The sequence below is a fragment of the Petromyzon marinus genome, chromosome 31 (assembly GCF_048934315.1).
Source record: "Petromyzon marinus isolate PM22_M1 ecotype Great Lakes invasive population chromosome 31, UKy_Petmar_22M1.pri1.0, whole genome shotgun sequence".
Taxonomy (NCBI): Eukaryota; Metazoa; Chordata; class Hyperoartia; order Petromyzontiformes; family Petromyzontidae; genus Petromyzon; species Petromyzon marinus.
In genome coordinates, this window is record NC_133697.1 from 3895374 (window position 1) to 3920479 (window position 25106).

Genomic DNA, 25106 nt, shown 5'->3' on the forward strand with positions numbered 1-25106 from the left:
GTTGCACCCGACTTAAGAGCCGCATGGCTCACAGGGCTATACCTAATAAATGAAACTTGAAACACTACCAAGCCTCACATTCTCTTAATTCGCATATGGTTTCTTTAAGTGAGGTCCCAATACTAATCGATCAAGTAAAACACACAGAAAGTTATAGAAGACAGACATTTTAAACTATTCTCTGGTGATGTCAATTTCAGCAATTTAGCCTACATTCCACTAATAGTTGACCCACCAAAGAGCCTTGAGAGCCACCTAACACAGCCCCTTCCCCCCGCCCACTCACTCTGGAGCCCTTATAAGTAGCTACATTTGGAGGTCTTCCCTCTTTTCTTTTCTTTCCACCTGAAGAAGGCCGCTTGTGCTGCGATCGAAACGTCGTGGGTTTTTTGCTTTGAATTTAGATTTTTGTTTTCCATCTACGTGACTTTACCGAAAGAACCAAGAATATGAATTCCTGCAGTCACGAAAGTTTTAAGTCTAAGACTAAATCATTTGTTATAAATGAAATAATCACCGATAACAAACTCCGTTGCATGTTTTTAACAGAAACCTGGCTAAATAGTAACAGACCCGCTGTGTTGATTGAAGCTTCACCTCCTTCCTACAGTTTTGCAAATTCATTCAGGAAAGGAAAAAAAGGGTGGGGTACGGCTGCGATTATTAGTAACACTAAGTTACAGGGAAATTTGTTTTCGCCATTTCAGCTCGTTTGAGCACCATACTTTTATTAAAATGTGAAACCCCTGTACTTGCTATTACCATATATAGGCCTCCGAAACAATGCCCTGCTTTCTTTGACGAATTTTCAGAATTGCTTTCTATTATCACTACAAAGTATGATACTATAATCGGTGACTTCAATCTGCACGTGGACAATATTACCGACTCAAAAGCACAAGATTTTATTAAGCTTTTAAGTTCAATGGACTTTACACGACATGTCGGTTGTCCGACTCACAAACTTGGGCATATTTTGGACCTTGTCATCACTCGAGGTCCTACAATTAATGTAACCTCTGTTGCCCATGTAGCTCTTTCAGATAATTATTGCGGCTTTTTCTCAGCAATGGTGTCCATAAAACTGTGTAATTTGGAGCGTGTGTTTAAGAAGCATTAACTTACATCTGAAGTCGCTGAAAATGTAATGCATCAACATTATACCAATACTTACACTACCCCCATTCGCTGTTTATCTACTTGATAATCTCTATACTAAATTAACAGCTACCATTGATATGCTAGTACCGGCTAAATGAAGAAATATTAATCTAAAAAACCAACGTGGAGAAATGAGGACATTCTTATACTTAAGAGGATCTGTAGAAAGGCGGAACGGAAATGGAAAAAAACAAATAACTCGTCGACAACCATATTCGGAGGGGTCACATCACCATATTTAATAATGCAATTAGAAATGGCCGACGGTCTCATTTTTTAAAATCGGTTGAACACTATCAAAACAACCCACAAAATGATTGCCTGATTAATCTGGCCACTAAACACCACCCTGATCACATCACCGTTGCCAAATGTGAAGAGTTTGTGGCATTCTACAGGGAAAAGATAACTTCACTTAGAAATGGTATAAGCCTAGTTAAACATGGTATGGTCAAATCATTGCTCCAGTGCACCCACGTACTACATGAAACAACAATGAGTTCCTTTACTTTGGCTAACTCGGAGATACTAAGGCAAGAAGTAATGAACCTCAAGTCTTCAACCTGCTCACTCGATACCATTCCGACCTTTTTCAAAATGGTTTACAGTTGCATGGCTGAGGAATTGCTTGCAATTATAATTCAGTCCCTAGCAACAGGTATCTTTTCCAAAATACTAAAGACCACCATGGTGAAACCCATTCCTAAGACAAATAATATGGATCCACTGATACGCAATAATTTCAGGCCTATTTCCAACCTTCCGTTTTTAAGTAAAATTCTAAAAAACTTAGTCCTCAAATAACTTTATGTTTTCTTAAATGCTAACTGTATATTTGAAATTTTCAGTCCTGTTTTTGTGCTCAACATAGCACTGAAACAGCACTTTTTAAGGTTGTTAATGATCTAAGATTGAACACGGATGACAACAAATTATCTGTCCTTGTGCTTTTGTAACTCAGTGTAGCGTTTGACACGGTTGATCACAATACACTTTTTGATAGACTGCAGAGATGGGTCGGCCTCTCCGGTACAGTTGAAAATTGGTTTAAGAGCTATTTGACCGGCAGAGAGCAATTGTATCCATAGGTGATCTGTCGTCCTTCAAGATAGAAATTACATGCGGTGTTCCACAAGGCTCCTTTCTGGGACCTGTTTTATTCAGTCTCTATATGCTACCACTGGGCTATATCTTCAGGAAACATGAGATTGATTGTCATTGCTATGCTGATGATACGCAACTATATATTTCAGTATCTCCGAATGATGTAAGCCCCATAGAGAACCTGATGAAGTGCATTGATGATATTAAAATGTGGATGTCACTGAATTTACTGGCACTTAACAAAGACAAAACAGAGGTCCTGGTAATTGGAGCAAAAGCCCAAAGAGATCAACTGCTCACAGAATTTAGCTCGTTGACAGAAAAGCTAAACTGCAGGTTACAAACTTAGGTGTTTTGTTTGATCCGGATTTGAACTTTGAAGCCCACATCAGATATATCACCAAAACGGCATTTTATCATCTTAGAAATATAGCTAAGGTACAGCCTTTTCTCTCTCAGTTTACTACTGAGACTGATGCATGCTTTTATTACCAGACTTGACTACTGCATTTCTCTCTTTTCAGGTCTTCCAAAAAAGTCAATATGTAACCTACAACTTATTCAGAATAAAGAAGCACGTGTGCTTACGAAAACCAGAAAGAGTACCCACCACGTAACACCTATTTTACGGTCTTTGCACTGGCTACCAGTCAGTCATAGAATTGATTTAAAAATGATTTTATTGGTTTTTAAATCGTTGAATGGTTTGGCACCAGCATACATGTTTTCTATGCTTTTAATATATGAACCAACAAGATCCCTCAGATCCTCTGGTTCCGGTATTTTAGTCGTCCCAAGGGCCAGCACCACAACTCACAGAACCTTCAGTGTGCATGGTCCTCGCCTGTGGAACAGCCTGCCAGAGGATCTGAGGGCTTCGCAATCATTAAGCAATTTTAAGTTAAATTTTAAAACGTATTATTTTTGTTTTACTTGCTTTTACTTAAGATTCATTATACTCTTTGGTTCTTTCAGTAAAGTCACGTAGAAAATAAAATCAAATAATAATAGAATACGACGTTTCGATTGCAACACAAGTCGAGGCCGACCAAAATTCGGTTTCGGCGCCGACAGTTGGCCAAATGGCCTCTTTCGGCATAGATTCGGTTTCGGCCAAAAGTCAATTTTTAACTTTCGGCTTCAGCCAAAAGTCATTTTTTTAACTTTCGGTCTGGTTTCGGCCGAAACTGATATTGACTTTCGGTCGTCATTCGTCAAACGAAGATCTATTTTTAGAATATAACGTTAGTGCTACGTCTATCACTCTGCCTATCGGCCGGTCAGTTGGCGCTAGGCAATCCTATGCGAGAGGCTGCAAACACACACACATACACGTACAACAAGCACACACACACACGTACACACAAACACACACGTCAGCAGCAGCAGCTTGGGAGCGAGGTTACAGCCGCAACCATGGTCTGCTAATGTATATACGACCGGTCAACAGACGGCAGCCTGTCTGGCTGAAAGCGGAAAAACTGTTGTTTCTTAACTACAACATTAGTTTGCTTGGATATAATTACTAAGTAAGTAACACCTAAAGATTTGATATTTAACGACTCTTACTGCAAGCTCTGTATTATTAGTTCCAGGTTTGTTTTTAATTAAAGTAGCATTGCATCATGACATATTTCATAAATCTTGTGTTCGGTAACTTCGGTTACATACCTTTCTGTTTCGGTCTCGGTCGAAAGTAAATTTTTTACTTTCGGTCAGAAAATCAGTTTCGGTCGGCCTCTAAACACAAGCAACCATCATCAGGTAAGAATGAATGAGAAAAACAAACATAGCAAACTTAGAAGCACAATGCAACACAACACAGAGAGACGGCCAACACAACAGCCAACACCCCACCTTGCTGACTACGCTCCACCAAAGAGTGGCGATAAACTGAAAGACAGCGCCACTGTGTCGAGGCCTTAAATAGAGAGAGGGGGGAGGGGTTGGGCCAGAGAAAGAGGGGTGGGTGGGTAGAGGACAATGAGAGAGTTGTGTGGAATTTCGGACCATAGTGGCCGGAGGAGAGACAATGGGCTATAAACAAACCAACACGGAAATATTTAGAGCAAGAAAATCGGAAGTTTGAGAAAGCAAATTTAGTAAAATTAGGAAGTGTAATGCAATGCAACACAGAGATTCGGTTAACACACAATTAACGCATAGCCTGGTTGATTACGTTCTTGCAAAGATTTCTAAATTAGAAGTTAAGTGTGAAACAGACAAGCAAGGGAAAATTGAGAGAGAGAAATAGGAAGTTTGACAACAAATTTAGTAAAATTAGGAAGTGTAATGCAATGCAACACAGAGAGTCGGCTAACACACAGTTAACGCATAGCCTGGTTGATTACGTTCTCCCAAAGATTGCTAAATTAGAAGTTAAGTGTGAGTTGTGAGGAAAACGTCCCCGTAGAGGTGGTTCAAATTAGATGCATTTATAGTGTTACTTTTATTTATTATGTCTTTGCTAGCAATTTATTATAATGAAATTTTGTGTCGTCTGGAAATTGCTTAAATTTTTCTTGCGATTTAGTCATTTAACAATGTTTTATTTTACCTGTACAGCACTTTTAATTGCATCCTTTGCACGAAATAGTACTATAGAAAAAAGACTGGATTAATGTATTGATCCTGCCCACATTCTCTTACTGCTTCTGCGGCTGTCTGGAACGCTCTTCCGTCATTATGAAGCCACTGGAGCTATGCACTTTTAAATTTAGATTGAAAACTAATTTTTTGTGTTTAATTTGTTGTCCTTTCCCTGCACATCCGATTGTCATGGTTGGCTATGTACTGTGCGAAATAAGTTCAACGTACATACATTGTGACACCAGCTCCCGCCTCGCTTCTAAATGTACTTACAACACTGTGGGTGATCACGATATAATTTTCTCCGACACCAAGGTTCTTTGCAAACCCACGGGTTTTTATCAGAGATTTGTTCACGAGGCAATTCAGATTTACAAACACAGACACAATTTCAACCGAGGGGATGGTTTCAAATTAAGCAACCATTGAAAAGATGTTCTGAATCAAACCAAACATTAAACTAATTTTCAATGGTACAGTATATTTTTTCAAGTAGTGGTATCCCAAACTTTCGCAGCTGCTTAAATTCCCTTTTCACACCATCAATATGTAAACTCCCCCCTCCCCTCCCCCCCTCGCCGACCTGCACATGTTGACCCCCTCTACACCGTTCATCATGCTAAGTCCGCCAATTAAATGCTAATTGTTATGCTAATTCCTTTGTCAAGGTGCTTTGTTTCCTCTCACATAGCTTAAAGGTCGCGGTCTGAGCTTGGCTGTGCACACTCCAGCGCTGTCCTCTAGACAGTCTGGTCCCTTCACCTTATTTTTTACCTACGTGACTTTACCGAATAGAACCAAAGAGTACTTTAAAACGTCTCATTCCGTTATATCACTCTGCTCCAATCCGTTATGCCCCCGACGTTCCCTACAGAACTCATTAATGCAACCTGTCCAGACCGTGAAAGCTGCCTTCACCCTAAAGGTGCTCTTTAATCCGCCAATCACCTCACGGACCACATAGTCTGTCTAACTCCTTCCAATAGTCCCAGAAGTGCCTCATTGTTCCTAAAAAAAAAAAAAAATCATTAAAACTTTGTTAAAACATGTTTTCGCGTTGCTGCTCCACGTTTCTGGAATCCACGTGTCTTCCATCTACAGCTTGGTTCCCTCCTATCACTCCCCCTCTTTATCTCTTAATTAGACCCCCCAAAACATAGCACACTTGCAACCCGTACCAACATGTTCCTGGTGCCTCTTGCTCCCACGTGCTTGCAGTCTTTTTTTACGATCCACGTGTGTTTATGTCGCTGTTAGACCAACACACAAAGAGCTTCCTTGCACCTAACATTTTCTTCTGGTCCTTCTTGTCTCAATTGTTTTTTCACTTTTTTTTCTTTAAATTCGCGTGTTTCATTTGTGACCGTTGAATACCTCGCGTTTGTCACTTGTGTACTATTCCTTGATGCCCCTGTACATCAGTTGTATAATATTCCTTGAGGCCCCTGTACGTCAGTTGTGTAATATCCCTTGAGGCCCCTGTACGTCAGTTGTATAATATTCCTTGAGGCCCCTGTACGTCACTTGTGTAATATTCCTTGAGGCCCCTGTACATCAGTTGTATAATATTCCTTGAGGCCCCTGTACGTCAGTTGTGTAATATCCCTTGAGGCCCCTGTACGTCACTTGTGTAATATTCCTTGAGACCCCTGTACGTCACTTGTGTAATATTCCTTGAGGCCCCTGTACATCAGATGTATAATATTCCTTGAGGCCCCTGTACGTCAGTTGTGTAATATCCCTTGAGGCCCCTGTACGTCACTTGTGTAATATTCCTTGAGGCCCCTGTACGTCACTTGTGTAATATTCCTTGAGGGCCCTGTACGTCAGTTGTGTAATATTGCTTGAGGGCCCTGTACGTCAGTTGTGTAATATTCCTTGAGGCCCCTGTACGTCAGTTGTGTAATATTCCTTGAGGCCCCTGTACATCAGTTGTGTAATATTCCTTGAGGCCCCTGTACATCAGTTGTGTAATATTCCTTGAGGCCCCTGTACGTCAGTTGTGTAATATCCCTTGAGGCCCCTGTACGTCACTTGTGTAATATTCCTTGAGGCCCCTGTACGTCACTTGTGTGATATTCCTTGAGGGCCCTGTACGTCAGTTGTGTAATATTGCTTGAGGGCCCTGTACGTCAGTTGTGTAATATTCCTTGAGGCCCCTGTACGTCAGTTGTGTATTATTCCTTGAGGCCCCTGTACATCAATTGTGTAATATTCCTTGAGGCCCCTGTACGTCACTTGTGTAATATTCCTTGAGGCCCCTGTATATTAGTTGTGTAATATTCCTTGAGGCCCCTGTACGTCACTTGTGTAATATCCCTTGAGGCCCCTGTACGTCACTTGTGTAATATTCCTTGAGCGCCCTGTACGTCAGTTGTATAATATTCCTTGAGGGCCCTGTACGTCAGTTGTGTAATATTCCTTGAGGCCCCTGTACGTCACTTGTGTAATATTTCTTGAGGCCCCTGTATATCAGTTGTGTAATATTCCTTGAGGCCCCTGTACGTCAGTTGTGTAATATTCCTTGAGGGCCCTGTACGTCAGTTGAGTAATATTCCTTGAGGCCCCTGTACGTCAGTTGTGTAATATTCCTTGAGGCCCCTGTACGTCAGTTGTGTAATATTCCTTGAGGCCACTGTACGTCAGTTGTGTAATATTCCTTGAGGCCCCTGTAATTCATAATAACGCGATCTAACCCAAAAAACCTTTATTATTAATAATATTGGTCGCGATAGCCTACGTGTTTAACAGGCCCCTGTACGTCAGGTGTGTAATATTCCTTGAGGCCCCTGTACGTCACTTGTGTAATATTCCTTGAGGCCCCTGTACGTCACTTGTGTAATATTCCTTGAGGCCGCTGTATATTAGTTGTGTAATATTCCTTGAGGCCGCTGTATATTAGTTGTGTAATATTCCTTGAGGCCCCTGTACGTCACTTGTGTAATATCCCTTGAGGCCCCTGTACGTCACTTGTGTAATATTCCTTGAGCGCCCCTGTACGTCACTTGTGTAATATTCCTTGAGGCCCCTGTACGTCAGTTGTGTAATATTCCTTGAGGCCCCTGTACGTCACTTGTGTAATATTCCTTGAGGCCGCTGTATATTAGTTGTGTAATATTCCTTGAGGCCCCTGTACGTCACTTGTGTAATATCCCTTGAGGCCCCTGTACGTCACTTGTGTAATATTCCTTGAGCGCCCTGTACGTCAGTTGTATAATATTCCTTGAGGGCCCTGTACGTCAGTTGTGTAATATTCCTTGAGGCCCCTGCACGTCACTTGTGTAATATTTCTTGAGGCCCCTGTACATCAGTTGTGTAATATTCCTTGAGGCCCCTGTACGTCAGTTGTGTAATATTCCTTGAGGGCCCTGTACGTCAGTTGAGTAATATTCCTTGAGGCCCCTGTACGTCAGTTGTGTAATATTCCTTGAGGCCCCTGTACGTCAGTTGTGTAATATTCCTTGAGGCCACTGTACGTCAGTTGTGTAATATTCCTTGAGGCCCCTGTAATTCATAATAACGCGATCTAACCCAAAAAACCTTTATTATTAATAATATTGGTCGCGATAGCCTACGTGTTTAACAGGCCCCTGTACGTCAGGTGTGTAATATTCCTTGAGGCCCCTGTACGTCACTTGTGTAATATTCCTTGAGGCCCCTGTACGTCACTTGTGTAATATTCCTTGAGGCCCCTGTACGTCACTTGTGTAATGTTCCTTGAGGCCCCTGTACGTCACTTGTGTAATATTCCTTGAGGCCCCTGTACGTCAGTTGTGTAATATTCCTTGAGGCCCCTGTACGTCACTTGTGTAATATTCCCTGAGGCCCCTGTACGTCACTTGTGTAATATTCCTAGAGGCTCCTGTACGTCACTTGTGTAATATTCCTTGAGGCCCCTGTACGTTACTTGTGCAATATTCCCTGAGGCCCCAATACGTCACTTGTGTAATATTCCTTGAGGCCCCAGTAAGTCACTTGTGTAATATTCCTTGAGGTCCCTGTACGTCACTTGTGCAATATTCCTTGAGGCCCCTGTACGTCACTTGTGTAATATTCCCCGAGGCCCCTGTACGTCACTTGTGTAATATTCCTTGAGGCCCCTGTACGTCACTTGTGTAATATTCCCTGAGGCCCCTGTACGTCACTTGTGTAATATTCCTTGAGGCCCCTGTACGTCACTTGTGTAATATTCCTTGAGGCCCCTGTACGTCAGTTGTGTAATGTTCCTTGAGGCCCCTGTAATTCATAATAACGTGATCTAACCCAAAAACCTTTATTATGAATAATATTGGTCGCGATAGCCTACGTGTTAAACAGGCCCCTGTACATCAGGTGTGTAATATTCCCTGAGGCCCCAATACGTCACTTGTGTAATATTCCTTGAGGCCCCAATACGTCACTTGTGTAATATTCCTTGAGGCCCCTGTACATCAGGTGTGTAATATTCCTTGAGGCCCCTGTACGTCACTTGTGTAATATTCCTTGAGGCCCCTGTACGTCACTTGTGTAATATTCCTTGAGGCCCCTGTACGTCACTTGTGTAATATTCCTTGAGGCCCCTGTACGTCACTTGTGTAATATTCCTTGAGGCCCCTGTACGTCACTTGTGTAATATTCCTTGAGGCCCCTGTACGTTACTTGTGCAATATTCCCTGAGGCCCCAATACGTCACTTGTGTAATATTCCTTGAGGCCCCAGTAAGTCACTTGTGTAATATTCTTTGAGGTCCCTGTACGTCACTTGTGCAATATTCCTTGAGGCCCCTGTACGTCACTTGTGTAATATTCCTTGAGGTCCCTGTACGTCACTTGTGTAATATTCCTTGAGGCCCCTGTACGTCACTTGTGTAATATTCCTTGAGGCCCCTGCACTCTGCAATGAGAGTGTTTGGTCTTGTTTTTGTTGCTGCTGTTGTTGCTCAGACACCATTTGATCTCCCTGGTAAAATAATCGGGCAGCTGGCTGAACGGGACCATCAGTGTAACAAAATCTAAATATGAAAAATAAAAATAGGTTTTGCCCTTCACATCAGGTGCTAAGATGTTCAAACACCAAATAGAAACCTTTTTTGCAAGGAATAAAGTCTGCATTAACCACACGCACCTGTGGAAAAACATGCAACCATGCTCTTGATAATATCCACATTGTCTTTGAAACTGATTGACCTACACTCTATGGCTCTCGCTCGTCACCGTGGCGTGCGCAATGACCACCACCACCACGTGACTGTTCTTTCGTGTTGTGCGCGGTGCATTTAGCGCCACAGCGCGTGGATTTATAGCGTTCGTTTGTGTTGCTGGTGACTTTGTGTATTTCATATCGGAATCGCCTCCAGTGCTGTTGCTGCTGGCGGCAATAAAAGTTGTTTAAAAGTCAAAAGTCTCTATGGCCTTGTCTCACCAGTGTCAGACCAGAGTTCGCGAAAATCCGATGCAAGTATCGGGGGATGTATAGCCCAATGGCTTTGCCTGCCTTGCCCCCTGCTGCCCACCGTGATTGGCAATGTACATGCACAACTTTTCCAGCGACGTGGCTATACATGTTGCTGCCGCTGCGGATGTCGCCCCAGGGAAAATCTGCCTCGAATGATTTGTTGATGCTGCTGCTGCATCTGCAGTGGTTGCAAAAGCACCCGCCGCGCCCGTTCTACGTTATTCCATATCGCATCTCATGTTGCCCCTGTGTTTGCTCTTGAAACCCCAGTGTCTCCTGCAGGAGAGGCAGATGTGTGTTTAGTCTCGCTGGGCTCTCAGCTGGCCACACGGTAAATAAGAAACGCTCGCTTCGCAGACGCACTTAGACGACACACGCACACACTATAGACTATACACACCCACACGCTAAATACATAGCACAGACACGCACAGCACACGCACAATGTTGACACGCTATATACATAAGAGAGGATGCAGTGGCCGCCCGGTTGCGCTATTAACCCGGCGACCCGAGCACAATGCCCCCCATCCCCACCTTGATTTTAACAACCCTAATTGACCAGCGTAGCGAACATTTGTCGAAAAAATCCCCCACTGCCGCCTTGGCGTTTGGAGGACATCATCCAGCGGTGGATTGACTAAAGCCTCCAATGCATCGAGCACACAACCAACACTCCACACATGTGCAGCTCACACACGGCCACGTGGGGGCTAAGTTTGAAGTTGTGGGGGTGTGGGCAATGGGGATCAGGTGTCTCCCCCACAAGGAGAGCATTCGGGATATTGTTAGGGATTAGGGGTGAGCTTAGGGTTAGCGCAAGCGTAGTCCAGGGTGTTTGCGGGAGACTTCTCAGGTAGACCTTTATTTCCACGAAACGACGTGGGTCACGCATAGGGAGGACACTAACGACCCGTCTCTGTTATCCCCCCCCCCCCCCGTGTTCTCGAACCTTCTGGCACCACGGAGAGGCAAAGAAACGGGAGGCTCCTTCTGCTTATTCAATAGCTGCATGTTCAGTATACGCGAGCCAAAAAACCTTGGTTACATTCATTAATAATGAGGATTGCCTCCCCACATCCTCGGCTAAAGTTATTAAAATGTGCCAATATTAACAAGAACGCAACGAGAACGACACAGCGTGCAAACCCGTGAACCCTGTCAAATATAAACGCGGAATTAAAATTTACATTTCTCACATTCTTAATAAACTATTTACTATATATGGTGCAATTGCCACGTTCAACTACCCAAAACATCTTGCCGACGGCTTTAATATTGCAATTTACAGACGGCAGCAGGATGCTAATGCATCGAACCACGAGTGCACAATCACATTCTCACGACGATCACAATTGTCGAAGGCTTGATAGTGGCAGTTGCCTGCGTTAGTCTCATGCCCACTCACAGTCCGGACAACCACAGCGGGCACGGCGAGATGCCAGTGGCCTGTTCCCAAGTCGCCACGGAAGTTGCCGCCGGCGAGCCTGGCGAGAGTTTACTGGCAAATGAGGCAGACGGACCTGTGGACACCACTTGTGGAGTGGGTGGCTTCCGAGACACAGGCAGAGACTGTGAGGCAGGATGAATTGGTGTGGATGGCATGGGACGTGGTGATGCTTTGGCGACTGGCTTGAGAAGGGCTAAACAAACCCAAGTCGTCCCAATTGCAACGAATGTCACTGGGCCTTGCAGTGGAACCACGCCAGCTCCGCCAAATTTCGAAGGTATAGAGTCTCTCACCACTCAAATCGAATTTGCTCGTGAGCCACCAGTGCATCCGTGAGAGGTGGCCAGGCCAGCCTCACGAGCCTTGTGCGAGTATGTTAGAGAGTGGCGAAAGGACGTCCACCGTGCATCGACTCAGGCCGGAATGTCTGCCAGCTGCGCCTCAATTGGTGGGATAAAGTTGTGGCCATGCATTCAGAATAAGGGCGGAAAATCCGAAAAGAGTCATTGTGGAGGGGCTCGTCTGTATGCCGTCAAAACTGCCGGAATGTGAAGGTCTCAGTCTGCGTCCTTCGCACGCACCTTTTAAGTCCTTAGAATCTCACAAGCATCTTAGAGTAATTGCGAGGAACATACAGTCTGTTCTACTGTGTCACGGTGGTTGCGTTCCTGAAGAACACCGCGTTATGGAAAAATCGCGGTATAATACATAATATAAAGGTAAAACACAGCCCGCGATACACACGTGAGATGCATATGCAGGCTGAACAAACACCGAGGCGCGTGTTTAGCTTCTAGAAAGATACAGCAGCATCCGTCTTGTGTGTAGCTACGCTGAGGCTGTTCACTCAATCGCGTTTTATCCACTTCGCATCGGCATTATAAAAACACGCGTGACAGGACCGTACTTGCACCGGTTCAGTCACAGTCTTTGCGGAGGGCCCTCATCTCTGAAGTACCCGTTGGACTGAGCAGTCTGATCCCGGAAGAGGCCAAAGCCATCGGCCAGTGAATGCAGCATTGGACCCCCACGAGCAACAATCGATTTCCACTTTGCGCCTTGGGAAAAGGCCCCAACAAGCCCGTAGCTACTAAACTGTTCACCCTTCCTGACACTGCTGATGGTTAATCGTGGTGGTCGTGGGGCTGCTGGTTTGTGGCAGGTGCAATCCTGGCACACGGGTCGACCCATCGATGTGCGACCGCAGTCTAACCCGGTCAAAAAATAACGACCCTGTAAGACAGGTGTCATCCCACGTCCTCCGAGGCGCATACGCTGCTGAGCATGTATGTCAACGGATAGCTTCTGGCGTAGTGGAGTCGGTTCCCACGAAACAGCGATGCTGTGTGGACACATCCCAACGAATCAGTAAGTCATTCCGCAAAACATATGGCTGGCTTTCCGATTATCCCCAGTCGGCACCAGCGGACTGAACTGCGTCGTGGCTGCAAGGAGTTTTCCTCTACGTGTGGCCGCTACCAGTCTGCCGCCCGAATTAGCCTGAAGTCGTAATCACATCACCTGGCAGTGCGTACACGGGAATAGCCGCTGCAGCCTCGTTTTGGGAGATTGTCTTTGCATTGTGTGTGCACCCGTGATGCATGTACAAGGCACATGTGGGGATAGACGGTACGTATGTATGTTGCACTTCTTTCACACCGTACATAGCCAACCGTGCTAATCGGAGGCGCAGAGCATCAGCGTTAGCGTGTCGTGCACCTTTCCTGTGTACGACCGTGTAAGCATCTTCTTGCAGGTGTTCAAACCATTTGGCCAGCTGGCCTGATGGTTGATCAATTCATAATGAGCATTGTAGTGCAGCGTGGTCGGTGCGCATTGTGAATTTATGGCCCTGCAGGTAGGGTCGTAACTGTTAAACGAAGTGAACAACAGCCAGCAGCTCGCAGTGGAAATACAGCGCAGCGCTGTTCTGCTGGCGATAACCTGTGCCTGCTGCCATGCGCGATGCCCATCTCCTGGCCCTGCTGCGTCTGTGAACGCACAGCTGCAATCCCAACATCACCGACGTCCGTGTCCAGGCTGAATGGGGGGGGCAAAGTAAAGGTAACGTGAAAAGGGAGGTGCCATCATCAACGACGAGCATCGCTGTAGGGAAGGCTGTCTCTTCAGTTAGACCTCCAAAAGCACCCTCATATTTAACCTGACAGGGCATGAAAAGGTTTTAGCAATCGTAGCGAAGTTCGCCACAAACCGGCGATAATTAGAGATGGGCCGTTGAAACCTTGTTACTTTGCCAGGCGAGGTAGTTAACATCGCGCCGCGGTGGCGAAATGCTAACTACTTCACATGGCATACAGGAGGTCGTGGGTTCGATCCCGACCCTGAAGCCTGTATGTTTGCAATTTGAATGTTTTCCCCTGTTTTTTTCCTCCAGGTAAGGCCCACTTAGCTATAGAGCTCTTTTTCAGAAGCAACCTGGCCACAAATGATAGCTCAACGAAGTGACTTATCACGTGGACATTTATAGCAGCCAAATACTCTAAACGCACGTTTGGTTCTAAATGTGGAGAGAAAAACCGGAGGACCTGGAAAAAAAAATCCACGCGACCACGGAGGGAACTTGCAAACTCCAAATATACAGGGTCGGGATCAAACCCACGGTCTCCTGTATACAAGGTGAGGTAGTTAACATCTCGCCACCGCGAAGCATGTGTTCCAGTGAAGGCCCACGAACACCATTCCATAAGACGGAAAGCCGCCGGCACCGTCTGAAGAACCATCTGTAAGCAGTTAAACTTTAACATCCCTTACGGAGTCCTCAATGCTGTTTGCAATGCAGTTTTATGGAGGGACTCGGTGTCAAGGGACACTTGTGAAAAACCCAACAAAATATTGGCGGTGCTTAAAGAATTAGCTCCCGCTAAAGCGTCCAAGGAGTCGTCTATATGCGGGGGTGGTAAGACGGCCTTGTCAATGCGGTGGAAATCCACGCAGGAAAGCAGCGAGCCGTCTGACGTCTTGACCAGAATGACTGCATCGTGTTTGGCGGTGAAATACGTTTTGCCGCATTTCCTGCACCGTTTGCAACTGGGCTCGTCCTGTAAGAATTCTGATGAAGAGATGCCGCATCTCCTTTGTCGATGTGATGTTCCAAAAGGGATGCATGACCCAAATCGTATACGTTGTTTTTACTAAAGACATTGACACATTTCTGTAGTAACGTTCGGAGTTTCTTAGCCTGAACGGCTGACACATTTAAATTTTCCATTGAGACAGCGTTCACCCATGAGTCGTCAATTTTTCCCGAGGGACGTTCTACCGATCCTATCGGCGCAAAGTCGCCATCGCATTCCATGGTGGACAGGAGTCTTATGTAGGCCCCCGCCTGCGTGCTCGTAGCTGTCTGACGTGTTCAGAACTTGCGCAAACAAACTGATGTTCAGCAAAACTGTGTCCGACCCTGCCAACGAGCGCCACTCTGTGACCAGAGATGTTGGTGAGACCGGGATTGGCATCCGCTCGAGTGGTAACAAGGGGGTTGCGGTCACGTAGTAGGACCGACATCTGGGCTGTGGAAAGGAATGGTCACGGACTCGCTGACCAGAGTCCGCATCAAGGGGCATCGGCACCTTCTGCTCTTAAGTAGAGGTGTTTCCCCAAAGGGGTCTCCACACGTACTCTATGGTATTCTTTTATGGGCATACCACATCAGAGATCTGTACCCAACAATTCAGGAACGGGAAGCATGTTGGACACTAAAATGATCGACGATTCACCAATACACACCGGAGCTCTCACCTGTCCCAATATCCCCATGCTACCCCCATTTGCCGCTATATAATGTACCCCCCTATCGGGTACAACTGGCGAAATTCCTCGGGCAACAAGTGGAACTTACGAGTGGATCTGATGGTGGCTGGAGCACCCGTGCCAATCAATATGCGCACTTTAACGCCCGCCGTCGACCCGACCGAAACCGACATCCCTGATGTAGCAGCCCAACCACTCGTCTCGCCGGTTGACGCCACTGCGTTGCCGAGTCAGGCCGTGGGACAGGCTCTGAGGTAGGACGGAGTGGGTAAGAGGTCGAATTCAGTGTTTTTTTTTTAAATAACGCCCGAGGGGTAATAGCGATGCCAACAGATGCCACGGTGTGCGAGGTGAATTGGGGCGGTGATCACGTGGGTGATAAGTCTGCCCGGGTTGTCCAGAACGCCGCCACTCGCCTGCATCGTGTCGGTGTCAGGAGTTGGAAGGTGAGGAGCACGTCAGGGGTCGCGGCTTGTTGGCTCCGGCGCTCGCTTGCAATGCGACCCTACTGGCCACGGCAGTTGCAGGTCGTGACAGCGTGTGGGCGAGCTGTTGCAGCAGGGTCTCGGTCAGTCCGATGGCGTGGTTGTTGCCCGCTAAGAAACTTGTGCGCCATTGGCAGCACATGGATCGCCGCTACGACATCTTGCAGCGATGTCGCCGTTTGGCGCTGCCCTTGTCCCCGTCATTGTTGTTGCTTCCGTCAGCCCGTCGGCACCCTCCATTACCTGCGCCAGCACCAGGGCCGGCCCCATCACTCACCTCCTCGTGTGCTTGAATATTCCTAGGAACCCACGTGGAGGCGCGTAGAGCTTCTTCCGTTGCCGGGAGCACGACGCTCGCGAAGATGAAGCGCCGCTCCACCACCAACGAACCTCGCGCCACCTGGGCCAAGCGTGGAACGGCGCCTCCACCCAACACCAACAGTGTCCTGCAGTACGCCAAGGCTGACTCGGAGTCATTCCGTTGGGCTGGCAGTCCTGGAGTCCTTGAACCATGCCAGACGGGGGCTGTGTATCTCCCAGAGTCCCTCGTTGGGCTGGCAGTCCTGGAGTCCGTGAACCATGCCAGACAGGGACTGTACATCTCCAGAGTTCCTCGTTGGGCTGGCAGTGCTGGAGTCCGTGAACCATGCCAGATGGGGGCTGTACAGCTCCAGAGTTCCTCGTTGGGCTGGCAGTCCTGGAGTCTGTGAACCATGCCAGACAGGGGCTGTGCATCTCCAGAGTCCCGCGTTGGGCTGGTAGTCCTGGAGTCCTTGAACCATGCCAAACGGGAGCTGTGCATATCCAGAGTTCCTCGTTGGGCTGGCAGTCCTGGAGTCCTTGAACCATGCCAGACGGGGGCTGTACAGCTCCCAGAGTTCCTCGTTGAGCTGGTAGTCCTGGAGTCCGTGAACCATGCCAGACAGGGGCTGTACATCTCCAGAGTTCCTCGTTGGGCTGGCAGTCCTGGAGTCCGTGAACCATGCCAGACAGGGACTGTGCATCTCCCAGAGTCCCTCAGTATGCTCCTTGCAGGGTGGCTCAGTTGGCCGAGGCAATGGTGAAAAATGCCATCGGCAGCGCTTTTAGAGCTTCCCACTTCCTCCAGTCCAGAGCTGTGTACGCTGCTTCACGAGGTCCTCCCAATCGCCACCCATAGCTTGGAACCAAAGCGACCCGGTGGCCTCAGCGTCGTCTCCCGCCGCCCCTGGGCCACTTGGGTGGTTCCAGCAGGTCGGTTTGGCCCTGCTCCGGTTTGGCTCCTGGTTGCCGCCGGTCGGTTGTGACATTCCCCCCCCCCCCCACACACCCCACCTCCCCCCCCCCTGTGGTTGCCGGCCGGTGAGAGCACTGCAGTGGCGGGGTCGGCTCGTCCGGGTGACAGGGTGGCCAACGTCGATTGCCCCACCACCTCGATGGCACTTTCTACCAGTGGCAGCTGCTGTAACTCACAGTGTGTTGCTGGTGGTGCGGGCTCTGTTGCCTACCGCTGCTACTGCAGCAACGTAGCGAGCAGCTCCGTAACTGTCAAGTTCCTCTCCTACTCGAGGTGGAGCCTCGCACCTCGGTTTGTCCATCGCGGGCGTAGCGCTTGACACAGCTGCTTCGGCGGACTGGTGGCGGACTTCTCGACAGCGGCGGCACTGGTCCGCGGAGGACAGATTGGCTCCCCATCTCCTGTCGTGGCTCGTCGCAAGCCGCCCGACGTAACCACGGCTCCGTCCTTCTCCCTGTCTCCCAATGGAACTGTTGACGCTTGGCAGATTGAAGGCGACATCCCACCGCTGCCACCAGATGTAGAATAGTCCAACGCGCTTTGCGGAGACTTCTCGGGCGAACACCAACGGCCCTCCGGTGACCCCCCTCTCTGCCCCTTTAACCCGCTTCCATCCCCACCATGTCCTCAAACCTTCTCTGACCCATTCATTTCCCCTCCCCCCTCCTCACGGGTGCCCCTTTTCAAACTTTTCAGCCAATCCCATGACCTCTGGCCAACTAGGCCCATCGCACGATCAGCTGGACTTCAAGTGCTACACTCGAGGTCCCTGGCACCAGCAGGAGCCTCCTTACACGTATTCAAAGTCTGCGTGTATGGGCTAGCCAAGAATAGCGGTTGAATTCATGAATAACTTGTCATAGACATAATGAGAGGGTTAGGGTTCGGGGGTTAGAGTTAAGGAAAGATTAGTTAGAGTTGAGCGTGAGATTAGGGTTAGTGGCTTAGAGTCAGCATTAGTTTTGGGTTAGTATTATGGGATTAAAAGGTAAGGTTAATTCAGGGTTAGAGGTTAATAGTAATGAGATTCTAGTTAATGTCAGAAGAATATGGTTAGCGTTCTTGTAGTTCGGGCTAAAAGTTTTAGATTGGGGTTTTCGTTCGAGTTAGAGGTTTAGGCTTGGGGCTACTGTCTGCAGCTCTACTCGTCAGTGCAGAAGTTTTCATATCTCCCAGCCATGTATGTATGTTGGACTTCTTTTGCACCGTACGTAGCCAACCGTGCTGATCGGAGGAGCCATGGTTCCGATGCGTTTTCGTAGAGGGAGGGGGGGGGCGGAGGTCGCGGTGACTCGGACCCCATTGGGTCCTGGCATGGCCTCATCGTTGAGGTCCCCACACCACCCTACCCCGCGGGGGTCCTTGCTCCTCACACGGCGCTCTGGGACTCCTCACGAATCCTGGGGGGGACGTTCACCCCCTTGTTCACCCCCTTTCTGGTACCACCGCCCGAGCTTCCGGATCCCCTGGACGCGCCGAAATAGTAGATGAGGGGGTCGAGGCAGCAGTTGAGGGAGTTGAGGATGAGGGAGACGTGGCGCCACCAGATGTTCTCGGTCCTGGCAAAGCCGATGACGTGGCTCACGTTGAAGGGCGCGAAGCAGAGTAGGAAGACCGCCATGGTGGCTGCAACGAGCCGCACGGAGCGCGACCGCTGCGCGGAGCCACGTCGCTCGGCTGCCTGCTTCGAGAGGCTCCTGATGACGCTCGCATAGCAGAAGGCGGTGACGAGCAGCGGCAGGAAGAAGAAGACGATCGCCACGTAGAGGCGGTAGGAGGACACGAAGCGCAAGTCCCTGTCGCTGAACGACTCGTAGCAGGTCGCCCTCGCCGTGCCATTGGTGTCGTTGCGGCCGCCACCACCGACGTCCAAGAAGTCCACGACGTTGAGGACCCCCAGGTGACTGGAGGTGGCCACCCAGATGGCCGCACAGGCCAAGCCCGCGTAGCCTTCCCTGCGCCACGCCTTGGCCTGGAACGGGTGGACGATGGCCACGTAGCGGTCGGCGGCGATGGCCGTGAGGAGCAGCGTGCTCGTGTAGGTGGTGGTGAAGAGCGCCGTGGTCACCGCGTGGCACATGACGCGGCCCAGGCGCCAGGTGTGGCCGCTCAGGTAGTAGGGCACGAGGAAGGCGAGGCTGAGCAGGAAGAGGAGATCAGAGGTGGCGAGGTTGATCATGAAGAGCGCCGTGGGGGAGCGGCGCCGGCGGCTGTGTGTGCACAGCAGCCCGAGCGACGCGAGGTTGAGCGGAACGGCGAGCGCCAGGATGGAGATGGAGAAGAAGGCCGGGACCGCGCTCAGATCCGCGCGGGACATGGCCCCCTGCGGGGCGGTATGGCGCGCACGCGGTCTCAGCTGCGCGCCGGCAACGCCCGCACGACTTCAGGTGGCGCGCCCGCATTCACCTGCAAGCGCACGCCTTTATAGGACGTTCGTCTGCGCCGCGTCTTCAACACGCACGGACCTGCTTGCGTGCACCACATTCACCCGCACACCTTTACACATTCGCTGCGTATTCACTTGTACACCTTGATCGTGCACTCACGTGTCCACCTTCACCCCTCATCAATGATTCACCTTCTCACCTGCACACCTTCATTGCGCACTCACCTGGACATTTTCATCTGCATACACTGAGCATGCGTTTACGTACACTCCTGCACGACACTGTCAGCTACACAACTTGATAAATCATTCACCAACCTTCACGTCACCTACAGCACCTTTGCCTGCATACGCTCACCTGTACACCTCCAATCAATCACATGGACACAGTCGCTCCACCTTCAGTCAAACACATTCACCGGCAGACATTTACCACGCCTCATATCTCCATAACGCCATCAACAACCGTTCACCTACCTGCCAACCTCCCCTACACACCTTCACTTCTACACCTTTGCCCACACGTCACCTTCACACCTTCGCACCTAACCTGCGCGAGTTTGCGAATATGATGCTAAACTGGGCAAGAACCCACGAAGATGATGATGGTGATGACGTGAGCACGATAATGATGATGACTCTTAAATTGTTTTTGTCGGAAAGGAAACGCATGGGAACCACAGGGTGCGGCACCTCCCGTGACACCGAGACCCCGCCTGCCTCCTCTAATTACTGCTGCGGATACTGCTGCTCCTGATACTACTACACATACTACTCCTGCTGATACTACTGCGGATACTACTGCACATATAGTACTGCTGATACTACGACAGCACACATATACTCCTGCTGCTGATAATACTCTGGATCCTGCTGCACATATACTACTGCTGAAACTACTGCGGATTTACTACACATATACAACTTCACATGAGCTCCTTGTGATGATACTACTTCCAATAATACTCAACATAAACTCCTGCTGATAATTCTACTGCGACGTGGTATTACCCTCAAACCTCCACAAAGATGGATTAAATAATACATTGCTATAGTTCCATTCTCGAGGCATCTTGCAGTGCAGTGTCTCATTCACACACAGTACGAGCTAGGCTCCATTCACACAGTACGAACCAGGCACCATTCACACACAGTATGAACCAGGCTCCATTCACACACAGCACGAACCAGACTCCATTCACACACAGTACGAGTCAGGCTCCATTCACACAGTACGAACCAGGCTCCATTCACACACAGTACGAACCAGGCTCCATTCACACACAGTACGAACCAGCCACCATTCACACAGTACGAACCAGGCTCCATTCACACACAGTACGAGTCAGGCTCCATTCACACACAGTACGAACCAGGCTCCATTCACACACAGTACGAGTCAGGCTCCATTCACACAGTACGAACCAGGCTCCATTCACACACAGTACGAACCAGGCTCCATTCACACAGTACGAACCAGGCTCCATTCACACACAGTACGAACCAGGCTCCATTCACACACAGTACGAGTCAGGCTCCATTCACACACAGTACGAACCAGGCTCCATTTACACACAGTACGAGTCAGGCTCCATTCACACACAGTACGAACCAGGCTCCATTCACACACAGTACGAGTCAGGCTCCATCCACACACAGTACGAACCAGGCTCCATTCACAGACAGTACGAACCAGGCTCCATTCACACAGTACGAACCAGGCTCCATTCACACACAGTACGAACCAGGCTCCATTCACACACAGTACGAGTCAGGCTCCATTCACACACAGCACGAACCAGGCTCCATTCACACACAGTACGAGTCAGGCTCCATTCACACACAGTACGAACCAGGCTCCATTCACACAGTACGAACCAGGCTCAGCGCTGCTTAGCTTCCAAGATCAGATGCATAGAGTGTGATTCGGTGGTAGTACTGATTCTACTTCAGCCAACGCTACTGCTGCCATAACTCCACCACTGCCACAACACCACCACTGCATTCAATACTACTGCCACAACTATACCACTGCCACAACTCCCACAACTCTACCACTGCCGCAACTACACCACTACTGCAAATACTCCTGGCCCAACCACAACTGCCACAACTATACCACTGCAACAACCACAACTGCCACAACTATACCACTGCAACAACTATTACAGATATACCACTGTGACCGCCGCTAGCCGCTGCTGTTGTTGATTCTGCAATGTCTCTGCCGTGCGTGGGGGTACTGAGGGGAGGGGGTAGGGGGGTTGAGGGGCGGGGTCATTCAATGCGTGCGACCTACAGAGTGGAGGCGAACCCTCTGGGAGGAGGTGGGGGATAGGGGGCAGAGTAGTGGGGGGCACTCCTGCACGGAGATAGAAGGGGGCGAGGGGGATGGCCCCCCAAATCTTGTTCATTATTGTAGAACTCAACTGCCACTGTTAATGTATGGGATCAATACGCGTTACTGCAGTCACTCCAGTCCGTACAGCCGTTACAGTCACGACAGTCTAACCTCTCACGTTCGCCTCTCACGCACGGCTGACACCGCACTGCTGCTGCTGCTGCTAATGCGAGCCCAGCTGCTGCTGTTCCAGTTTTGCCGGCCTCGCCTCCACCCGCTGCACGGGCGGACCCAAAGAGCCCCCGTGGTGGACACACGCACGGGTGGCGAAGGGCGACTCACAGCAGGCAGGCACGAGTGACTCACGCGGAGCGACTGAGCCAGGCACGGGACGCGTCACTCACCTGCACTCTCACGGCTCCCACGAGTCACCGATCCCAGCTCACACCAACTCCTCGAGGACCCCTGTGCCGTGGGGGCCCTGAAACGTCGGGACCCCGAGCTCCGATCCCGGAGCCGTGGGGTCCCCGAGCCGTGGGGTCCCCGGTGGGGTCCCCGGTGGGGTCCCCGAGCCGTGGGGTCCCCCGTGGGATCCCCGGTGGGGTCCCCCGAGCTGTGGGGTCCCCTGAGCCGTGGGGTCCACGAGCCGTGGATATTCCTCCAGCAATGAGTTACCCGCCGGGGCTCGGATGCTATTACAACGATGGTGGTGATACTGGTGATGGCTCAATTAGTCGATTTGTCAAAGTGGCGTCATGGAGTCGAGTCCCACCCCTCAGCTCTACCCCCCCCCCCCCCACCCCTGCAAGCCATGAGTGGGATGAGACTAAAATCAGATTTTGGGAGTCACGCACGGAATGTGCGACACGCTGCAGAGGATTTGGCAGGAGTAAGGAAGCGATGGAGAGATGTAACAACTCCTCAACTTTGAGTGCCCCCTAGCCACCACCTCGAGGAGCTGCCTCTGAACGGGGGGGCAGGGGGGGCAGGGGGGGTACACAGCAGTGGGTGGAGGGTAACGATGTTAATTAGCGGGGTCCGAGGAAAACAAAAAGTCTTCAACAGGGGGGGGGGGGGGGGATCGCAGTGACCCCGCCGTGCGTGGCTGGATCTCCTTGTTCCAGTGCGGAGACGTCAAAATATTTGCGATTAATAAATCATGGAGGGAGGGGATCATTCACTTTCCATGACACAAGATATGGGCGGGGAGAGAGGGGCACGGTAGGAAGGGGAGGGGGAGTCTAGGTGTCCTGTCCTTCTCCGCGGGCAGCGAAAGGGCATCTGCAGGCAATGAGCCGAATCTTGGGCAGCATTGTTTCCACAATCCCTGTACCCTAATTCCTTGAAACCTGCCCCGAGTTTGCGCGCCCCCTAAGCCGGATCGCAACCCGGACCCCCTCACCCCAGCAGGGCAGTCCACGGCCCTTGGCTCAGCTCCGCACTGCGCGCTGTGACGTTCGTGGTGTGTGCGCAGAGACGGGGCTCCTGTGCCATGTGATGACGTGGAGTTCCGTGGTCTCTTGCCACTCGCCTCCACGTGTCGAGATCGACCTCGGTGGAGGAGGCTCGTGAAGGACGCTGCTACTGGTGGCAGTGGTTGGGAGGCAGCAGCACTCCAACAACAGCGGAGGGCGGAGGAGCAACGCTCACAGCAACGAGCACAGCAACGAGCAAAGCGCCGGGCGGATTAAAAACGCAGCAAGTTGGCGAAGTGGGGGGCACACGCGGTTTACTCTCCAACACACCGGTGTGCTGAACTAGTAACTAATTTCGATTTAAAGCTTTCGTGACTGCGGGGATTCATCTTCTTGGTTCTTTCGGTAAAGTCACCACGGAGAATGGAAATAAAATAACAAAAATAAAACAACATTTTATTTCCATTCTACGTGGTGACTTTACCGAAAGAACCGAGAAGATAGTAACTCATTGGCACGTGTTTTATGTACGTGACCAACCTTACTAACGCGAACCCCCCCCCCCCCCCCCCTCTATTATGGACAGGTAGTGCATCGGGCAGTCATCTCAGTCAGTCAACCCATGGCATTTGGGTCTGTCCTGTGACCAGTCAGCGGCTATTCGGCACTTTACGTGGCCTCAAAGTGCACTTAGCCTGCAAAGCGCTGCGTTGGTCTTACCGCCACTTAGAAGCTAAACGTCAGCGGTTAGCGCGTGGGCTATGAACCCGGAATTTATGAGTTAGATTCCCGCTCACGGCCAACACCAATGACGATTATATGAACCAGTCCCGGGCCTCCCCAAGGTCTACTCAGCCTCAAATGAGTATCGAGTGTGATATGTAAAAATCACCACTTGGGAGACAAAGGCGGCCGAGCGTGATGCTGACCACCCAACCCCTCGTGTGCCGTGCCGGCATTCATAGGTGCTCTCGAACAGCACTTGCCCCAAAAATCCCGTTAAGGCTATATGGTGGATCTTTGTCTTTTGTTATCTTAACGCGTACAGCGAGCATATCCGTATATGCGAGTGCATTCATTGTACGCTAATTTTGTTCAGTACTGCACCACAAATAAATATTTACCACGCCCGGCCACCTTTGTGTCTCGATCATTATTAATGACTGCGTTTACAAATGACAATGCCCGAGAGCGGCGCCCGGAAACACGACTCTGACTCCCGCTGGTCTTACCGGACACACGGCCCCCCGGGGTTGGGGGAGTGTGGATGGATGGGATCGTGGGTGGAGGAGGAACGTGGGAGGAGGGGGAGCGTGGGTGGAGGGGGAGCGTGGGTGGAGGGGGAGCGTGGGTGGAGGGGGAGCGTGGGTGGTGGGGGAGCGTGGGTGGAGGGGGAGCGTGGGTGGAGGGGGAGCGTGGGTGGAGGGGGAGCGTGGGAGGAGGGGGAGCGTGGGTGGAGGGGGAGCGTGGGTGGAGGGGGAGCGTGGGTGGAGGGGGAGCGTGGGAGGAGGGGGAGCGTGGGAGGAGGGGGAGCGTGGGAGGAGTGTGGGTGGTGGGGGAGCGTGGGTGGAGGGGGAGCGTGGGAGGAGGGGGAGCGTGGGAGGAGGGGGAGCGTGGGTGGAGGGGGAGCGTGGGTGGTGGGGGAGCGTGGGTGGAGGGGGAGCGTGGGTGGAGGGGGAGCGTGGGTGGAGGGGG

The 25106-nt window shown here is 50.1% G+C and overlaps 2 protein-coding genes across 4 annotated transcripts in view; both read right to left on the bottom strand.

Moving 5' to 3' along the window:
- LOC116947690 (protein FAM177A1-like) overlaps positions 1-16049 on the bottom strand; it is a 26280-nt gene extending 10231 nt beyond the window's left edge. The window contains exon 1 of the mRNA XM_032963698.2: positions 15925-16049. Coding sequence (XP_032819589.1) covers positions 15925-15930 — 6 coding nt within the window. The 5' untranslated portion in view covers positions 15931-16049. The remainder of the gene's footprint in view (positions 1-15924) is intronic.
- Positions 882-23971, bottom strand: LOC116947689 (free fatty acid receptor 3-like). 3 transcript variants are annotated; one of them, XM_076071011.1, is made up of 3 exons: positions 23399-23971; positions 22401-22960; positions 882-19592 (listed from the first exon to the last, which is right to left on the bottom strand). In XM_076071011.1, the coding sequence occupies exon 3, from the start codon at positions 19584-19586 to the stop codon at positions 18639-18641; it is 948 nt and encodes a 315-aa protein (XP_075927126.1). In that variant the 5' UTR covers positions 19587-19592; positions 22401-22960; positions 23399-23971; the 3' UTR covers positions 882-18638. The 3 variants fall into 3 exon arrangements, with proteins under 3 accessions (XP_075927126.1, XP_032819586.2, XP_032819585.2); XM_032963695.2 differs by having other exon boundaries at positions 22401-23971; XM_032963694.2 differs by lacking the exons at positions 22401-22960; positions 23399-23971 and adding an exon at positions 21534-21901.
- Positions 23972-25106: the final 1135 nt, after the last annotated feature.